At 41.1% G+C, this 20801-nt stretch overlaps 1 protein-coding gene across 1 annotated transcript; it reads left to right on the forward strand.

Moving 5' to 3' along the window:
* The first annotated feature begins 16222 nt into the window (after window positions 1–16222).
* LOC133899560 (uncharacterized) lies at window positions 16223–18452 on the forward strand. Its single transcript, XM_062340558.1, has 5 exons — window positions 16223–16744; window positions 17260–17317; window positions 17423–17506; window positions 17591–17732; window positions 17913–18452. The coding sequence occupies exons 1-5, from the start codon at window positions 16330–16332 to the stop codon at window positions 18201–18203; spliced, it is 990 nt and encodes a 329-aa protein (XP_062196542.1). The 5' UTR covers window positions 16223–16329; the 3' UTR covers window positions 18204–18452.
* Window positions 18453–20801: the final 2349 nt, after the last annotated feature.

A 20801-nucleotide genomic window follows, 5' to 3' on the forward strand; every position in this document is an offset into this window, starting at 1 on the left:
TTAAAAGACTATTGATGAAAAAGAACATAGGAAGAGATAAGACGGAGCTAGACAATCATGGAGCTCGATCGAGTGCTATCAACCAGAAGACAAACTTGTCTGAAAGTTGCACCGTACCATATTTATTGTATGGTTAGTGAAATAATACTATCATTCCAAAAGAAACTGGATTTCTCAAACATCTGTCACTCAGAAATTACATAGTGGGATGGAACTAGTCATCTAAGCCAATTCAGAACGGACTAGAGATGCAATATAATGTTCAGGTCCAAGAAAATTACATAATGTTCAGGTCCAATATAATGGGTCCCAACACTTGCAAACTACACAAATCACTATCCATGAGCCAGGACAGATGAGGCGATTGGATTGTCCTCTTTCGAGGGGGTGATGGCTGACGATGGCACCATCGATGAACCCGCCGGTGGATGCATCCCTGGATTGGACTCCAATCCGGCGATCATGTGGACATCGTTCTCCTCCAGAGGTTGGTGGTGGTGGTTCAGATCCACTTTTTGATCGCAGGCAGCGTGGCTCGAAATTCTAGGTCTCTCGATGGAAGATGAGTCGGATGATGAGGACATAGCGGTGAAGACTCTAACGACGGCCAAGATCATCACCTCGGTGGCACAGGCGGGTTTCACAAAGGAAGAGGTCCTTGAAGCGGAAGCTTTTTTGGTGGAAATGAAGAAAGAGGTGGAGGTACGTGGTGCTGGATCTTGTGCAGATTCTGGCCATCGAGTTTCAATAGCCAGGAGGATAACTGACGCGGTGGTGCAACAACGACTACAACATAAATCTAAACCATGGCGTGGTCCTCTTCCGCCATCACGGATCTCTTCAACACGCAAAATTGAAGATATGTTAGTCAAGGACTTACGAAGCACAAAGACAAGGGTTCACAGCTTGGTTCCATCTTCGTTTAAGCTGGCATTGCCAGTAACGGAGGTGAACCAGCTCCATCTATCTTTATTGGTGCAAAATCTTGAAGGACCATCATCCTGCATTGTAGAACTAGGGAACCCGATGATGGAGAAGACAACAGAACTTTCACCGGAGTTGAAAGAGATGACGATGGACATTCAAATTTCAAAAGTCATGGAACATGCAGATCTAAACTTGAGTGGGCCATGTACTAGAATTGAAAATGAAAAGATTAAGGATGGGCCTCCAGGTCGAGATATGAATTTGGAGCCGATCACACAATTTAAAGCGCACTCGAGCCCGGTTTTGATCACTAATGGGCTAAAGCAATCCCGGTTTTACCCAAGATGTATGCACAAGCAACCAAATGCAAACCCTAAAACACATCTCAGCCTAAGTCCGTCTAGGATCACGCTGGCTGCTACTCCACAGATAGCTTCAACTCTATGTCGATCATACGCTGAGGTGGCTAAACGGGCGATGGAGCGTGATGCGAATCAACGTGGTGGTCATTACGATGGAAGTGGTAGGAGATCTGACCAGGGCGATCGGGCGGTCTATGGTGATAATGGCAGACAGTTTCATGTCGACGGTGGTGATCAGGCTGCACACAGTGGTTCTGGAGGGCATTACGGTGGCTTTCTGGCGGTAACTTCCATCTGGTATCAGGAGCAGATCAAGGATTAGGGTACGGAAGGGGTTATGATGGTGGTCGTGGAGGGTCGAGGTGCACAGTGTCCTTTCTACAAAGGGAGATATGGTGGCAGTGCGAGTGGATACCGGGGTAGCAGACGTCATATTCCTCACGACTGAGGTGTCGAGAATGGCGAAAAACTGGGAGGACCACCGACCCCTCCTCCGCCAGCTGGCCATGGGTTCCTTTTGGGTGATAACGCATCTCTGGGCGGAAACAAGATGGGGCCTGTGGTTTCTGGTGCTGCTCAGGGTCAGGCTCCCAACAATCAAGTTGATCCGAATGATGAACGCATGTCTGTTGGTGCTGAGGGAGCGAGTATTCCATCGGATGATGCTGCAAAGGCTACTGGCAAACATGCATTGGTGGATGGCGAGGTTGTTGGTGATGGACCGGAACAGATCAAACCTAAAGGCAAGGAAAAATTATGTTTTCGATGCTTCCATAAGGGTCACGTGCCACATGATTGTATTGCTATACTGCTATGTGATATCTATGAGTGTAATGACCATGTTACACACAAATGCCATTACCTCAGGGGCCCAAAGACAGTAGCACAGGTGGTTGGATATGCTGTCGAAGGTTTGGGCGTCTATCATATACCACATGCGACAATCCAAAACATCGTCGGTGATAGTGGTTGGTGGATCGTTGAACTGCAGAGACTTATGCCTGGCAAATGGGAAGGGGAGGCATAGTCACATGGGGATGACAGTTTTTTAGTCCCTTTTCCAACCAAAGCGAACTTGCAGAGAGATGTGGCCTTTGGTAGTGCTGATATTAAAGCACATGGTGTGAAACTACAATTCGATGAATGGAAAGAACCAAATGATGGGATGATTTTACCTAACATTTAGGTAAGAGCTTTTAATGTCCCTAAGAAGCTTAGGGAAGATATGTCTGTTCTTTGGGGCATCGGCTTGATGGTAGGGGCCACACAATCTATTTGTATGAGAACTACTTTGAGAAATGAGTTTGAACGAATCAATGTGAGTGCTCTTGATCCTAAGAAGGTGCCCAAAGTTTCAAATGTAGTAATTGGAAACAAGTGGTTTGATGTTCGACTAGTGGTAGAAGAAGAAGGGCAAGGAGACAAGAGTGCTTTTATGGAGGTGGATGATACTCAGGGGGATGATAATGGCAAAGGAAATCTGGATGATGAAGACATGTCAGATAGAGAAGCGAAAAGAAGCAAAACTAAGGATGATGTGGGGGCAAAGGGAACAAATGCAAGCCAATTATCTCAGTCTACTGAGGATGGTTGCAAAAAAATAAATAATGTTTTGGAAGCTGAGGTTATAATGCAAGAAAATGAGGTATGTCACCGTAAGATGTTTAATGTGCTCCTTGATGGGTCTGTGGAGAAATAGCTACAGGAGGATAAATCCAATATGATGAATGACAGAGGGATAGTAGATGATGTGACATCAGAAGAGGGAGAGCTTGAGTTGTGTTAGATAGTTCAAAGGTTAGTGATCCGGTGTCGGTTCATGTTAAAAGCTGCAATGGTGTATAGCAGATGATAGAGTTCATGACAAATGGGCAAGGGCACTATGTTAAAGATAGACACCTGGTGCAGAGGGACGTTGATCTTGGTCAGCAACATGTTGATCTTAGGCAGCAGAGGGAAGTTGTTCTAGTTGTGTGCCAAGATCTTTTGACTGCTCAGGTTTACAAATTTCCTTCCAAGCTGGGGGTGAAGCAAGGAATGTGTCAATGCTCTGAAGAAATTGACCAGGGAGAGTTTAGTACTTGGGACTTGCACTAGTCAGGAACTGAACCGAAAGGCATGGTTGCTGTTGGTGCGAAACAAGGTAGTGCAGGGCTCCTGGCTCAAGGTATTCAAAAAGAAAATGGGAAGCATGGGCATCAAAACTCTTTACTGTCACCTTCGCGCAGAAGCAAAAGAAAGGAAGCAACAGCCGATGAGCACTCGTTGGAGAGAGCAAAAAATTTGAAGGCTTGGTATAATCTCTACTCTCCAACAGATGGTATGAAAAACACTTCTATTTTGTCTTGGACAGATTATCGTATTTCATCCAATATTCACAACATAGGGATAGCTATGGGGAAATGTTCTGATGATGTGCATATTGGTATTAATCAAATAAAGAAAATAGAGGTGGGTCATCTTACGGTTGCCCCTAAGCACAACGTAGATACAAATAATTTGGATTTGTTAGGAGGTTTAGATAATCCTTTTTTGGAGCTAGATTCTGATAGTGATAATGGATTCAATAACCTCTCCATTAGTCACCTATGTGGTGAAATGATGGATGAGGTTATGGATGATGATGGTTATCACCTTAGTAGTGAATTTCAAGCCATTCGTAGGAAAAAGAAGTCTAGCTCACAGAAGAAACGAAAATCACAGAAAGGGGTTATGGTTAAAAAACAGTCGAATGTTTTGGGATGAAAGGAATCTTCAATCTTTTGGAATAGCATAAGTCTTAGTGACTTGGCTAAATTAGGTTTCTTATCTGACACTACAATTGAACAACACCTAGATTTTATTGCTATTCTGGAAACTGGTAGAAAAGAGTTCTTAGATGTTGAACTTAACCATATTTGTGGAGGTAAATTTTTTTTATGGAGCTAGATAAACCCTCATGGCAGATCAAGAGGCATTCTGTTGGGAGTTAATTTGGACATTTTCCACATTGGGACCATCTCTCATGGCGACTTCTATGTGAAGTTTAAGCTAAATAATAGAGATGATGATTTCGAGTGGGTCCTTGTGGCTGTTTACGATCCTTCACAACCTGAGTACAAGGAATGCTTCCTAGCTGAACTTGTCCATACATATCGATTAGAATCGTTACCTCTTTTGGTCGGAGGAGATTTTAATATTATTAGAGACCCAGATGAAAAGAGTAACGATAGGTATGATAATAGATGGCCTTCTTTATTTAATGTTGTAATAAACGGGTTAGACTTAAGAGAGCTTGAGTTATCGGGCCAAAGATACACATGGGCAAGTGCCGGTTCCAACATATGAAAAGTTAGATAAAATTTTGGTTGGAACGGAATAGGAGCTGAAGTATCCTAATGTAATAGTGGAGCCCCTAATAAGAGACATTTCCGATCATACACCGCTGCTACTTGACTCGGGCCATGCAATCCGTGGTAACAAACAACATATTTTCAAGTTTGAACTTGGTTGGTTTACCCGGGAAGGCTTTTATGAGTTAGTGGCTAAGGTTTGGTAAAATACAAAGATGGTAGAATAAGATACGCCGTCTTCGCCAGTTATTGAGAGGATGGCTGAAAAATGTTAGTGGCAACAACAAAAAAGAAAAGCAAGTGCTTTTAGAGATGGTGAATGACTTGGACCAATTTATTACAGCCACATGAGGTAGATTTGAAACATTGCTTGAAAGAAAGACTGATCCAACTCTTGCGAGAGGAGGAAATTAAATGGTACCAATGAGCCAAAACAACTGATTTATTGGAAGGTGACTGTAATACTCAATACTTTCATTTGGTAGCAAATGGAAGCATAGGAAGACTCGTATCTTTCAGTTAGAACATGGTGATGAAATCATTAGAGGAGATGAACAATTAAAATCATATATAACCCACTATTATCAAGGTTTGTTTGGACCTTCGGATGGTGTGGTTTTTTCTATGATTGAAACCGTATAAATGATATTGTCCAAGTTTCAAATACTGATAACGAGATGCTGACAGATATATTCACAGAAAAAGAGGTGAAAGAGACAATATTCCAAATGAAACATAACAAAGCACCCATACCGGATAGATTCCATGCGTAGTTCTATCAGGTCTTTTGGGAGGTCATCAAAGGGGACTTGATGGTGCTCTTTCACGAGTTTCATAAAGGAAGTTTACCTCTGTTTTGCCTCAATTTTGGAATCATCACACTGCTACCAAAGAAAAAAGACGCTTCACAAATTCAACAATTTAGACCTATTTGCCTCATAAATGTAAGTTTTAAGATCTTCACAAAGGTGGGGTTGCTCACACGTGTTGCGCATAATTTGATTAGACCATCACAAAATGCTTTTATGCTAGGAAGAAATATATTGGAAGGTGTGGTTATTCTCCATGAAACCATCCACGAAATGCAGAGAAAAATGCTAAATAGGTCATCCTTATACTTGATTTTGAAAAGACTTATGACAAGGTAAAATATTCCTTTTTACAACAAACTTTAAGGAAGCATGTGAGCAATGGTGTTCCTGGGTAGAACAGTTTGTAACAAAAGAAAGTGTTGGAGTCAAGGTAAATGATGAAGTTGGACGCTTCTTTCAAACCAAAAAAGGGTTAAGACAAGGAGATCCTTTATCCCTGATTTTATTCAATATAGTAGTGGATATGTTATCTATTTTAATAGCTAGAGGGAAGGTTGATGGACAATTTAGGGGGGTCGTTCCTCATCACATTGATAATGGTCTTTCAATTCTACAGTATGCAAATGATATAATTCTTATTATGGGACGTGATCTTGAACCGGCTAAAAACATGAAGCTCTTGCTATGTGCTTTTGAGCAATTGTTCGACCTAAAGATTAATTTCTATAAAGTGAATTATTTTGCTACAGATAAGCAAAGGACTATGCTGATCAATACACTCAACTTTTTGGATGTGATATGGGGGATTATCCTTTTAGATACTTGAGAATCCCCATGCATCATAGGAGGATTAGTAATAAGGATTGGAAGATGATTGAGGATAGATTTGAGAAGAAATTGAGTAGCTGAAATGGCTAGCACTTGTCGTAGGGGGAGACTAGTACTCATTAACTCTGTTTTAAGTAGTATGACGATGTTTATGTTATCCTTCTTTGAGGTACCAAGGGTGTTCTCAAGAAGTTAGATTATTACCAATCTAGATTTTTCTGACAAGGAGATGATCATAAAAAGAAATATAGATTAGCTAAATGGGGTATACTATGTAAACCAAAAGATCAGGATGATTTGGGTATACAAGATCTACACATCCAAAATAAAAGTCTACTTGGTAAATGGCTATTCGAACTAATCAATGAGGATGGAACATGGCAACAATTAATTAGAAAAAAATATCTGGGTAATAAAACAATAGCTCAAGTAGAAAGGAGACCTACAGATTCTCAGTTCTGATCAGGATTAATGAGTATCAAGGATTAGTTCCTATGTTTTGGGGAATTTAGATTACAAAACAATACTCAAATAAGATTCTGGTAAGACAAATGGTTAGGAACAACCACTTTAAGTGAGCAATACCCAGTATTATATAGCATCGCATATAGGAAGCATGTGACTATAGCTGATGCCCTTAGTTATGATCCTCCAAATATTGCTTTTCGTAGAGCATTAGTGGGAGATAATCTTGTGGTTTGGCATGACCCAAGTTAAATGATGAACATGATGGTTTTATATGGCTCTTATCTTCAAGTGGCCGGTTCTCAGTAAACACTATGCATAGGGTATTACTCAATGGCAACATCATAGCTAATAATCATTTCTTTTGGAAACTAAAGCTTCCTTTAAAGATCAAGATTTTCTTATGGTTCTTAATTAAAAGAGTTATTTTTACTAAAGATAACTTAGTAAAAAGAAATTGGCAATGTAATGAAAAATGTTGTTTTTGTAACTATAATGAGACAATTCAACATCTTTTCTTCGATTGCACTTTTGCTAAGTTCATTTGGAGAACAGTTCATATTACTTTTGGCCTTCATCCCCCTATTAGTGTATCCAATATGTTTGAATCTTGGCTAAACAGGATAAGGAAGAGGCTTAAGGAACAATTTTTTGTTGGAGCCGCTGTCATTTGTTGGGCGCTGTGGCTTAGTCGGAATGATGTGGTTTTTGATAAGACAAATATATACTCTTCTATGCATGTTATTTACAGGAGCATATATTGGATCAGGTTTTGGTTGTTGCTTCAGAAGGAGGAGAACCGTACCACAATGCAATCGGGATGTCGTCAATCGGAGACTACAACGATGGACATCTTCGCAAAATTTGGCTGGAGGTTTAGCAAAAATTTAAGTGTTTAAAATGAACATGTGCTTTTTGTTAAACTTCCCTCCTTTTCTTTGGATTGATGGATCATATGGTAGACAGAGTCTACATCATGATCGGTTTGGTTGTAATAATTGGCCGAATATACGTCATTGTGCAGAGGCTGAGATATTTTCATTTGCTTGATGAAATTAAATTCTCTTTATCTTAAAAAGAGGAAAAGAAATGCATTCCTTTACTTAAACTGTTGGCATTCAGAAAGGTCGACCACATATAGCTGCGATGTCGTAAGTGCAAGCCAGAGCTCCAGGCATAATTTCTCAAAAGAAAATGCAGGTTGGTTTCAGTGAGCGCAGTAAGATAATGCAATACAACTGAATTTATTTTATTTTTAGATGAAAGAAGTTTAACTTCTGATCTCTATCTCGGTTTGGATAAGCTCTTTTGTATAGTTTTCTTTTTATCTTCTTGTTTGGTCTTGTTTCCTTGTACAGTTTTTTAACCCCTTTTAATATATTATAACAGTAGAGGCTTCCATCGCTATCTTTTTAAAAAAAACTTTCAGTCTGTCAAAATATATATAATCATTTGATAGATACGAATGGCCGTGCTAAATCTGAAACTCAAACCTAAGTGAATAGATTCCGCACAAAAATTCTAACCATATATAAACATTTTTTAACCTGCAGTTTTTTTTTTGGTCATATGGAGGCTTTTCTGCCCCGCAAATCCGCCATGCAGCAGCACAACGAAAGCGCGAGCTCAAGAACGCCGTGTTGCACGGATTTAAACGTCAATATGGATGGCGATGATTCGGAGTTGAAAGTTTGAAACGCTGTTCACGAACTGTATGGGACAAGTCATGCAGATACATTGCGCGATTTCATGTCAATTGGACTTGCATGCCGCTCCAAGCTTAGCTACCACTTCTGCTGTTTAACGGAAAGGCCTCTTCGATCTGCCGGCGAATAAGGCAAGTATGTACCACGCGCATCTAGGTTTATAAAATGAAAGATGGCACTTCCTTGTCCTCCTGGACGAGAGGTCACCGCTAAACCCTACTGACCTCGCAACTAAATGGGAATACGATCAGCTCACGGCTTATCATGCATGACCGTTGATGTGAGTTAATTTGTATCATATGCATATCTTTTGTTCGTCGTGTCAATCGTGAGTGCTTAAGATAAATTGTTCCATTCTGTAGCACTCAGCAGACGTGTATATTTAGTCACAGATGCACTGAACAAGCTTAGTAAATCCTTCCCTCTCTGTTTTTTAGAACTTTTTCAGTCTGTTATTTCTTTCACTTATTTGCGTTTTACTACTGCTATAATATAATTGGTCATCCGAAATGCCGGCTATGCCAGAACTGGCACTGATGAAATATCAATACCGGTTCGTAACTTACAGTGCTCGTTAAATGATTGAGTCGGGTCGAACTGACACTGATACTAAGTATCAGTGTCGGTTCTTTGAAAAAAATCGGTATTGATACTTTAGTACCGACTAGTAATCATGAACCGAGACTGATACTTTTTATTAGTGCCGGTTGTAGGTATCAGCCAACACTGATATTACTTCCTACATATCACCACCTCTAAGTTGTCTCCACGCCTCCACTCTTTTTCTCTCCCTATCGCGCTCCTGCTCACTGCCTCCTCCTCGTCATGCGCCTTGGCTCGCCACCTCTTCTTTGTCGCGCCCCAACCTGTTGCCTCCTTCTCGTCGTGCGCCAGCCCGCTGCTGCCTCCTCGTCCTCTACGCGTGTTGGCCCGCAGCCTCTTCCTCGTCGCACACTGCCATTTCCTCCTCCTCTTCAAGCATTGGACCACCGCCTCCTCCTCGTCACCTCTTCGACGTCCCCATGGCCAGCAGCAACAGCAGTGGAGGTGGAGTGGAGGGCATAGATCCAGGTAGCATGGAGGTAGCCGCTGCATCCTATCCGGTCGTTCGGGTCTGGATGACCTCCCTCGCACTCCTAGCCTCCAGATCCTCGATGGCGTATCCATGCCCTACCCGGAAGGGCCACGAAATACCTGGGCTAGTTCTCAAATTCTAGTTCTCCAATTATAGTTAGCAATTGTAGTTAGCCAATTTAGGTTCTAAAATTTGTATTAGCAATTTAGTTGTGCTGTCTTGTTCTTAGAGATGTTTTCTAGGGTTTTTGGTTCTTAAATATGGTGCAACAACATGTGGCTAATGGTAATTCAAAGTTACGTTGTTTTGTTCTTAGACTAATGATGATAATTTGTGAGATGTTTCTTAGGGTTTTGGATTCTTAAAGATGGTGTAACAACATGGCTAATGGTAATTCAAAGATGTTGAAGACCATTGTTGAGTCATTATCCACATGTTGTTGGATCATTTTTATAAAATTTGATTTATTAAACCCTAAACCTCTATGGTAGTCATCATTTGAGGTCAATTTTGACTTAAACTTCAAATGGGTCAATTGATTTGGCATTGATATTTTTTTCTCTAGGCATGTAGCTATAGGTATATCTGTATGCTCAGTGATGAAAATCTCTTTGGTGAAAATTATAAGGTCAGTTAATATTGCAGTTCGCAATTAACAAATTTTAACACGATTAAATTCAAAAACTAGCATGCCAATTGATGTAGATGTTTTCTCAACTACAATGGCTACATGACATTGTTACAGACATTGGTGGCACACCACCTGTTGTGATGACCACATTGGCTGATAATAATAAAATGAAGATCACTATCTCTTTTGAGGTTGCAGTACCTAAAGAAGGATATATCACTTTAACAGCATCTAGCTCCAAAATAGACCAAAGGCTTATGGCTGAAAGATCTAGTGTCCATGCACTTCTACATCGGTTGACCTGCAACTTGGATATATATTTTCATATTATAGCTATTTCAAATTGGAAGCGCTTGGACAGAATGAGGATGTGTTTGCAATGATTTCTAGGCTCTCGCAGTTATATGCAGCTGAAACGGTTGGTGACATTAATATTTAGCTTGTAGATAGGATTATTTCAATAATAATAAGTTTTTTTCTCTATGTTGCTGCTCTTTGCCTATATGATTTTACTAGAACAATAGGGTGCAGACTGATTATAGTTTGACTTCAATCTTACGTCTTCTTGCCTAGTAGTGAGGGTACATAGTGCTTCGCCCGCAATGCAGGAAAGTTCGTGAAGAAAAGTACCAGTCACACCTTGAGTTTTAGTGTGATAGCAATAGTTTCGTTATCTACGGAAGTCAATGAAACTTCCGTTTGAAGCAACAACTAGTGCACTCATTTATGCACTGAACTATTTTGATGTAATATTTGGAGTTAAAATTTTAGATATGAACTATGCATGTAATGGTCTTTAATATAATTTTAGAAATGCTTATAGTTTGAATTAATGTATTCGTATTTATCGTGATTGAAATATCTATTTATGAGTGAAATAGTATATGTGTTTGTTATCTGTAATAAAATTATGAAGGAAATATTTATATATGTGCTTGTTATCTATGTTGTTTCCTGATAAATAGAAACTAAAACTAGTACTGATAATCAGTATTAATACTGGTTCATAATAAATAACTAACATTGATAATGATTATTAATATCAGTTATATAATAAAAAAATAGCACTGATAATCAGTATCAATATTGATTTATAACATAGAACCAGCAATGATAATATCAACCGAAAAACCATCATTGAAGGGGTTTCTGAGCCGGTCCTGATGTCGTATTCAGTTGTAGTGTACTATCATACTTTTCCGACTTGGAAAGAATTTTTTGCATGCATGCCTTAACTCTGATATGCATATGCGTCGCTTTCTACTTGACCCTTTGCCAGAGCCATTAATTTTCTACCTGCACGTAGTGATCTGACGGTGCAAGAACATATCCATCTGGAGCTAGAAAGATTGAACTGCAAGCCGGATTTTTTTTAGAAATAACTGCAAGCCGGTTTTGCCAACGAACAAGAGGCAAATAATGTGCCAAAAGGACATCGGTGATAAAGAGAAGCAGGGCAAAATCAGCCATGTATACAGCCCAAAGTTCAAACCACTGGTGTTTCTTTCTGAAGATTACCAACGCTATTTAATTTGGTGCTTTTGAACTACCGGAAAGGCTGTAATGACAGAGATAAGGGAGATGAAATTGGCCATGTATTACATCGATGAATAACCTCTAGAACCTCACCGGCGTCCAAAACTACATGTGTACCGTGGAGTCCTAAGTTTCAACTACCAGCACTGTCTTTTGCAGCCATCAAAGCAGCATAATTTGATCAAATGATTCCAGAAATCAGAAACAGACGGTTTGGAATATATGATTTGAAAAGAAATAGTGGCTCACGAAAAGATTCTATCACTCAAGAAGAAACTGGATTTCTCAAGTTCTATCATTGAGAAATCAAATCGGGGCAGAGTTGGTCATTTCATTCAGAAAGGGCTATGGATGCAATGTTCAAGTCCAATGAAAAGAAACGCATCCCCAATCATGCTTAAACTGTCATCATTTTATTTGCATTTAACTATTGAGGAGCCATCGATGATTGATGCAGTGGGACATATGGCCATACGCTTGTTTATCAGGTCAATGAACCACTTCAAGTTCGACCAAGGACAGAGCAATTCAGGGCTTGCGCACAGACGAACAGGTGAAGCTGACCGCGAGAAATGGCCAATTTATTCAGGTTGGTTTGGGGGTCCGAGCGCTTGCTTGATTAGCATGGCTTTGCAGCCGACGCAATGACCATATCTTCTTAAGTGCAAGCCAGAGCTCCAGGCATAATTTCAACCAGAGAGCATCCGGTAGGTTTCAGTGAACGCGGTAAATACTTACAAAACGACTGGAAATTGTTTCATATTGAAGAACTTATGAACTCGCGATTTTTTTTCAGTTTTCAGTCCAAATATAATTAGTGATTATCTGCCGCGTAATGCAGTAGGACAACGAGGCTTGCACTCAGGAAGCACACGTCGATGTGGATGGCGATGATTCGAAGTCTGAGCGTTGTGCACGAGCTGTATGGGACAAGTCATGCAAATATATGTCAATTTCTTCTCGAAATGTCCATTTCATACAAGTACACTATTTCTCTAAGATGGTTTGGTGGTCTCTCTCATGAAGTGGAGGAATACATGAGCAGCGTTAGGTGAGCAGGCAAGTTAAGCTCAGCTTCACCAAGACTAAATGCGCACAACCTGACATGGACTTATCAGCCTGCTCCACAGCATCAGATAGGGCATTAATATTTCCTACTAGGGCTGTACTACAAGCTAGCAACTCGAATAGTCAGGTTCATGTCTACAAATTCAAGCCAATGACTACACATATGGGAGCCCTTTTTCTTATGTCCTCTGGTTGGCTAGACATACTCATCCTGCGCCATACTAACTGTCAACAATACATTATGGTGTCGTCTGAACAATTTTATTGGACTCTAACACCATTTGATCTCTTCAGAAGTGATGCATGCAGCTGCTCTGCCAAGTGCCAACTGATGCAACAAGTACTTCAGAAGTTCAGATCTTCGATGCCATCTCGCAAGCTTAGCTTCCAATCTTAAAATTTTTGATGGAAAGGCTTGTTCTACCTGCTAGGTAGCCCATACGAGAAATGTGCAGAGATTGAGCATCTTCCGAGCTTGGGATGCGATATGAACTGAACTGAAACTCTGAGAGATGACACTTGTCCATTTGGACAAGGGGTCACTTGGAACCCTAGCGACCTCGCAACTAGAGGAAAGAAGAATATCCTCAACGAAAAAAGAAAGGAAAGAAGAACCTCACAGTATATGACTACACGATCGAGTCGGTGCATACCTTGCGTTCTTTGTTAAATCTTGACGATTTTTAAGTTCTTAATTACCTAAAGCATTTGTAGAAGTTTGAATTTGTTCAAAGTTGCTTGCTTTTAGGGAAATTTTACCGTACACCCAAATCAATAGGAGTCATTAATATTTCTTGATCTAATCGCTAGTATTTACTATTACCTCTTAGTAGGTAAGAGGTCACCAATGACTATAAGGATAATATCGACTTTTCACTTCGTATAATTAAGGAAGAAAGTAATAGTACCATTAAAGGACAAGATAAATAAAGAAAGTTATAATGATGGTAATTATTGTTAGCTGTATATGCCAAATTTGGTTCTAATTTCTCATGCAAGCACAAACGTGAGCTATGTTACTTTCTTTTCTTGAGACTCCATTTTCCTTCGACATGTTGTGCAAATTACAAATTACGATGTGTGATTATCTCATAGAAAATTGAAATAACGAATTTTCAGTATTAAGGCAAGTTAGATTTAAATTTACACACTATTTCTGACAATACATATAACATGCTTAATGCGTTTTGAAGTGCTATGCTGCAGATTTTCAAAAACAGAATCACGCCCCAAAGTATATATCTAACTTAGATCAAGAGAATAAATTCGTCACTCAACATGTAAATGCACGATTGGTGTAATTAATTGCTCATGTATTAATATCAAAAGGAGAATTAAATTCCTTTAAAACGTTCTCTTCTATAAATAGCTGCTAACTTATCATACTAGGTAGGTACTCCTGTGGCCAAATCTGCCCTTGATCAATGGATGGTTGAGATTTAATACTCATCTTACCTTTTAGGAGGTAAGAGGAATACCGTAGAACAGCCTTGCTTTTATAGTCGTGCACATGATCAGTGCTGAAAAGGCCTGAAAACCTGCATACATATTTGGTGCAACTCAACTACTCCACCTTACCACCATCTCATGTACTGATGTACTATTTTTTGTTAGTGGCAAAAGTTTTCCTCTGCTATTCATTTTGCTTCTTTGGCTGTTTATCATTCAATTGTGTAGCATTTTTCTTTCAATTTCTTAATTCTTTGTTCTTCATCACATATTCACAACCACCCTCTAGGCATTCTGCACCTGTTTCAGGAAAATAGTTCTTTAGGTGCATATAATAATTAATTAATTCAACAAATTCCATGAGGACTTTAAAAACAAATCGAAGAAAAAACATGTGCAGATGGAATATTGATGTGAATTCAAGGAACAACATAATTTTTCAGCCCTGAAATGCAGATTTGCCAGAGAAGCAACAGAAGAAGAAACAGAGATACAAACAAAAGGCTACTACTACGAGTGGTAAAGAGAAGCAGGATAATATTAGCCAAGAAACCCAGGCTTTCGATGTAATAGCACCTTTTGAATTTTTCTAGTGGTGCATTTTGATCAATAAAGTGACAACACCGACGGGTTTGCTGCGCTGCTGAAATATTGAAAACCTAAGGAAAGGCTACGGTGACAGAGATACGAGAGATGAAACTAGCCGCAAAATTCAAGAAGGGTAAAGAAACATTGCTAACATCCAAAACTACAGAAATGTACTTGTACCATGAAGTCAGGCTTAAGCAATACTATTTCCCCCAATTTTTGACGACAGAACTTAATTTTCAAAAGCCAATATTGAACTCCACAATATTGATCGGAAAATGTTTAAAATCATCCTATGGAGGTTATGAAACTATCAAACTGAAGGAGTACTAGGGGATACAAAAGACGGATGAAACTAGCCGTGCATTCAGTGAGAGCACGCTCTGTTGTGTTTGAAATCACCTTTAGTGCTTTTAATTCGCTGATGAAATTAGCTACCTTTCAGGAAACTGGCAAAAGGTAACTTGATCTTATGATGAATATAAGTTGGATAAAACTGGCCAGACAACTGTGGATTCGCAATTTTGAAAACCAAGGTAACAAATGTATCCTACACTCATGTCTAAACCAGCAGCAGCTCTAGGATTAAACTATCAAGAGGCTAAACGTTTTGCATGATTCATGGAAGTAGGCAGGTTTTTGTTTGTCAGGTCACTGAAACCACCTAAAAGGATCGACGACAGAGAAAACCAGGATGAAATTAGCCATACAAATGTACCATGTCGCCTATGTTTAAACCAACATCAATTTTTAGTGGTTTAAGTAACAAGTTACCATCTGCTGGAAGTTTTGCAGTTAGCTCAGAATTTCTCGGCCAAGTAGAACTACCGGAAAGGCGATCATTGAAAATGAAAAGAAGAATAAAGTTAGCCACATGCAATCTTCGAATCATCTAGATGAATCACCAAATATGAGAGAAGGAATGAACTCATCAATGTAGCTAGTTGTTTTTCAAAGTTATCAATATAGTAGCCTGCTACCGAAGTTAACATATCATGACCTGTGGGAAAAAAGCAAAGACTGTTGTGACAAGAGAGACTTTCAGGAAAAAAACACTCACAAAAATTATGACCATCCAGTTATCATTTCTGAATGAAGTCAAAGAGCAGAATGAAATAAACCACGAACTTGCATGTTAAACCTGCACTTGTACTACTGTTGTTTTCTCGTCGATACAAAGAAAACAAAATTATGCCCAGTGAGTTACCGAAAAGGTAATTATTGACAATGAGTAGTAGGAAGAAAATCAGCCATGTAATCCCAGGAACCATGTAGAATGTACCCCCAAGCCGAAACCACCAACATTTTCCACTCACTAAAATATCAAAACCATCACATATTTTTAATAAGATCGAGTGGAAGCTTTCAAGCAGCTACCATGAAGCCCATATGCTACCAAACAAGTCCAGGACACAACACCTTAACCTTCAACCCTTATAATAGACCCACAACCACACACACCAAACCGCGCGCATTTCAAACCCGGGGAGGGGCAAGCAGCACCCTCTTGATTTGCCTCCAAAAACACTAGCCTCCTGCCTCTGAGCACAATGCTCACCACTGCACAAAGCAGGCAGCACCATGCATTCGAGAAGAACCCTGGCCACATGAAGAACATGGACAGGAAGCTGCAGCAGGCCATGAGCCATGCAGGCAGCAAGTACATGCAGAGGATCTACCCTCTGGGCAGCATCCAGAGGAGCAGCTCCAACCTCACATTGTCGTCCCTCTCCCTGTCGCAGAACTCCAATGACTCCTCGCTCAGCAGCTCGAACACCAGCTGGGAGCCCAAGGTGCCGCTGCTCTATGGCGGCACGTTCAGCCCCTGGGGTGATGTGCTGGTGTCTCTGGAGAGGAGGACGGAGGATGACAAGGTTAGTGACCATGATGTTGAAGGAGGGGAGGAGTTTGATTGCAGTGAGCCAGGGAGCTTGCATAGGTGCAGCTGGATCACCAAGAACAGTGGTAAGAAATGCTTACTTGCTAAACTTTTTTTGTTGATCTTCACGTATTTGTTTCGCATGCATGAGCATGATGTTTCTTCTGGTTGGACGGCTTCTAATACGGGACTATCGTGATATCATCTTATCCTATTTAACAAAAATATGCAGTAAAAAAACATACACTTGCTTTCTTTCTACAGGAGAAGCACATGCATGGCACAACGGATAATTGAATGACTACAATAAGTTTGGACAGAATGTTATCCATAACAAAAAACAAAATGGATAGACAATGGGACAGCCTTCTTCTTTAAGGAGTGGCTAAGTCGCCGTCACTCACTAATGATACTCTGATTTGACTAAGCTTCAGTGGTCACTTGCTGGTGACTCGTAGAATATTATTCAGTTGACAAATTCATTAGAAAGGGACCTCTCTCCAGTTCGGTGTAGTTTGTTGAGAAAACATAGATAAATGATGGTTAAAAAAAGAAAAGCGACAAAAGGCTGGTCATTGACTGAAACTAAGCCATTTTGCAGATGAGGCATATGTTCAGTTCCACGACGAGTTCTGGGGCGTCCCTGTGTACAACGACAAGTATTTACCAGCACATTCCTTCTTGTTTTTTACTTGTTACATTTACCATTTCTACGCTTTCGAATTTCAAAACTTCATCTTGGTTTTGTCTTTGGTGATTCGCAGCCGCCTCTTCGAGCTGCTGGCGCTGTCAGGGATGCTCATAGACCACAGCTGGACGGAGATACTCAAGAGGAGAGACATGTACAGGTGTCTCTCTGAACATTTGTGTGTTCTCAGTTTGGAGTGATTTTTTTCAGGTCAATTTTATCCGAATGTCTGTGACCGGTTCAGGGAGGTGTTCGCCGACTTCGATGCCGGCGCGGTGGCGAAGATGGATGAGACCGACATCGCCGAGATAAGCGGCAACAAGGAGCTCAAGCTGGTGGAGTGCAGGGTGCGCTGCATCCTTGAGAACGCCAAGTGCATTCAGAAGGCGAGTCCATGGACTCCAGAACTGTTCAACACCTCTCCACCTACAAAAATGAATTCAATTCCCCTTGAAAGATCAAATAATTGCTGCTAAAACGAAGCAAGAACTGTATAAACAAAACTAATTTCCACTAAGAATTTCCAACCGTTTTAAGCTTTCGGGTGAATTGACCGATACACGCAGGTGGCAAAGGAGTTTGGGTCGTTCAGCGGGTACATGTGGGGGCACGTGAACCACCGGCCGCTGGTGGGCAAGTACAAGCACCACAAGTGCATCCCGTTCCGGACGCCCAAGTCGGAGGCGGTGAGCAAGGACCTCGTCCGGCGAGGGTTCCGCCTCGTCGGCCCCGTCATCGTCTACTCCTTCATGCAGGCCGCCGGCATGGTCATCGACCACCTCGTCGACTGCTTCCGGTTCCCCGAGTGCGTCCGCCTCGCCGAGCGCTCATGGGGCATCACCAACGTCGCCGCGTAGCAGCCGGCCGGTCGATGGCTTACTTGCTCGGCGTTGCAAAATTTGTACACATCTTTTGTTATTTTGATCTTCCTGTTTGGATTTGGTAACGCTTGAATTGTGCACTGTGTGAGATGTAGAGTACTGCTAAGTTATGATGCAATGGTTTTCTCTTCTCTTCCCACTTGAAAAGTAGCGAAAAAATTGATTGTATGTCTTAAAGTTAATCAACTTTTGATAATATATCTGAAGTTAATTATTATTTTATCATATACCTCATACGGCTAGTTTGTAACAAAATTTATCTTTCACCTCTTTTACCCTATACAAATTTTGTTGCAAACTAGTCCTTATAAGACATATGATCAAAACATCATCAGCTTTGAATATATTCTCAAAGTTGATCAACTTTGATACATATAATCAATGTTCCCACAAGCAATAGTAGGATTGTAATTGTTTTGTGTAACAGTAAGTTTTTTCTCTAATTCTACTAGCGTTGCATTAGAAGGCACACGTTTCTTCTCCATAGCATCAAACCTCTGTTCCTTTGAACAGTGAATACGAAAGAAAATGATCAACGAATTGCTTACTTTATCAAATGTAAATTCAGGCTGTTCAATTCAGTGTGTGCTTTCTTGGTAATTTTATAAAATTTACTTTCAATTTCCCTCTGCATCGTCGTGTGCATAGACTGACCAAATCAGATTGGAACTGCAATGCAAACGCTGTCATATACTCATATTTGACCAAGAAGGTCACGAACCGAACAAATAGTCCCAAGTGTCCGACAACGGAAAATAAATCGAAACAAGAGTTGCCTTTGGATTTCTGTTTTTCTTTCGTCAAGGAGGAACGATGGGTTACCTGGTTCGTCAGGTCCGATGGAAATGGCGACCAGATGTGAGCAGTGCTAACACCAATCTCAATCAAACATGTTGCCTCGTCGTGCGGATTATTCGAGAATGGTGTATGGCTCCGTGCAAATGTTCTGTTTGAAAGTTGCTCTTGATTTGCACTGACAATTGGCGAGGCGACGTTGAACAAGACTGAGAAGGGACTGTCAGTCTGTTCCCGTATGTGGTGTGGTCGTCGGGAGCAGGTGAGGGCCAGCAATGGAGGTGAAGCAGAGGGGAGGAGGGCGGCCAGGCCATGGTAATGAGAGCAGCACTCAGGCGAGCAGGTCTCGCTGCTTTCTTGCCTCCGTCCCATGGCTTCTCCTTTTCTTCGTCCTTTTCTTCTTGTCGACGACGACAGTGGTACGTTCTGTCGCGGCGCTGAGCCGAAGGCGGTGTCTCGGCCGACGGTTGTGTGGTGCCGGAGGGAGCGGCGCGTGTGGGGGCAGCCACCGCCCCCGCCACCGCTTGGTGCGTTCCGGGGTGTACGGCGATGGGGCTCGCGGCGTTCGCCGGTGGCAGCGCCGCCATGTCGCTACCGGACCCGGGAGGTTTTGCAGAAAGCCACCTAACTTGGATCACAACTATTAATCGCGATTATTTTGCATAAAGACCCCTAACTTGGATCATAACTATTAATCGCGATCCGTTATTTTGCATAAAACCCGCTAGTTTGGATCACGATTATTAATCGCGATCCGATATTTTGTAAATAGACCCCTGCTATTTTGCAAATAAGCCCTCCTCCTTCCGATGGCAGCTCATTTGGCTTCCCCTTCTCCCCCGCTCCCGACGACCCGCCTCCCCCGACGGCCGCCGTCCATCGCAAGATCCGACCCATCAACCTCAAAACCCTAGCACCATCTTTCCGTTCTCCCGGTCCAAAGGAGAGGGGATTCGCCGGCTCCTGCTGCACGGACACCGGGAACGCGCGGTTGGCCGGCTCCGGTGTACGGGACCGTCGCCGATCCGCTTAAAGGGACGAGATGCGATCGCGTCGCGCCGGCGGCAATCGGATGGGAAGCAGAAGCAATGTGCTTGCGCATTTGTGCTTGTGACTTCACTGGATGAGACAAGTGAAGCAGAGCTTTCGTCTGTGGCTTTGGCTCATAATTCGCCTCATCGCATGTTCATCAGGCTCCGGTTTGGATCATCGGCAAACTCCAGTGCAGCAGCTTATGCTCATGCGTATAGACAGAAAATACTAACAAATTAACAAATTAATTCCTTTTAAAAAAAACAACAAATAATGCAGTAACAACAGATGCTGCAGATTCTAATGCTATGCTGGTTGTGTTCCTATTACAAGCAAGTCAGAAATAATGCGCTCTTGACTAACTAAATATCCTCTGTTCATAAATACTTATATTTTGGACAATATTTGTTTAAACTTTTCAAACTTTAACTATCAATAACTTTTAAAATACTTGGTTTAAAAACACAAAAATCATATCTAGATTTGGCTCGAAAATTACTTTCATACCTTATAAATTTATTAAATTTTATAAATATATTATAGTAAAAAATAGCGATCAAAGGTATATATGAGAGACCGTACCGTGTCCAAAACGTTAACTTTTGTAATATAAATAGTACATATCCACATTTTACATCAGTCGTAGTCAATGGATCCAGCTTTTGTGCTTCCCAATCGATCCTTCCTTTTAACCATTCATCGATTCTGCATTCTTCACGTTCTTTAAAGATTACTAACCCATGTGAT

This window comes from Phragmites australis, chromosome 18 (assembly GCF_958298935.1).
Source record: "Phragmites australis chromosome 18, lpPhrAust1.1, whole genome shotgun sequence".
Taxonomy (NCBI): Eukaryota; Viridiplantae; Streptophyta; class Magnoliopsida; order Poales; family Poaceae; genus Phragmites; species Phragmites australis.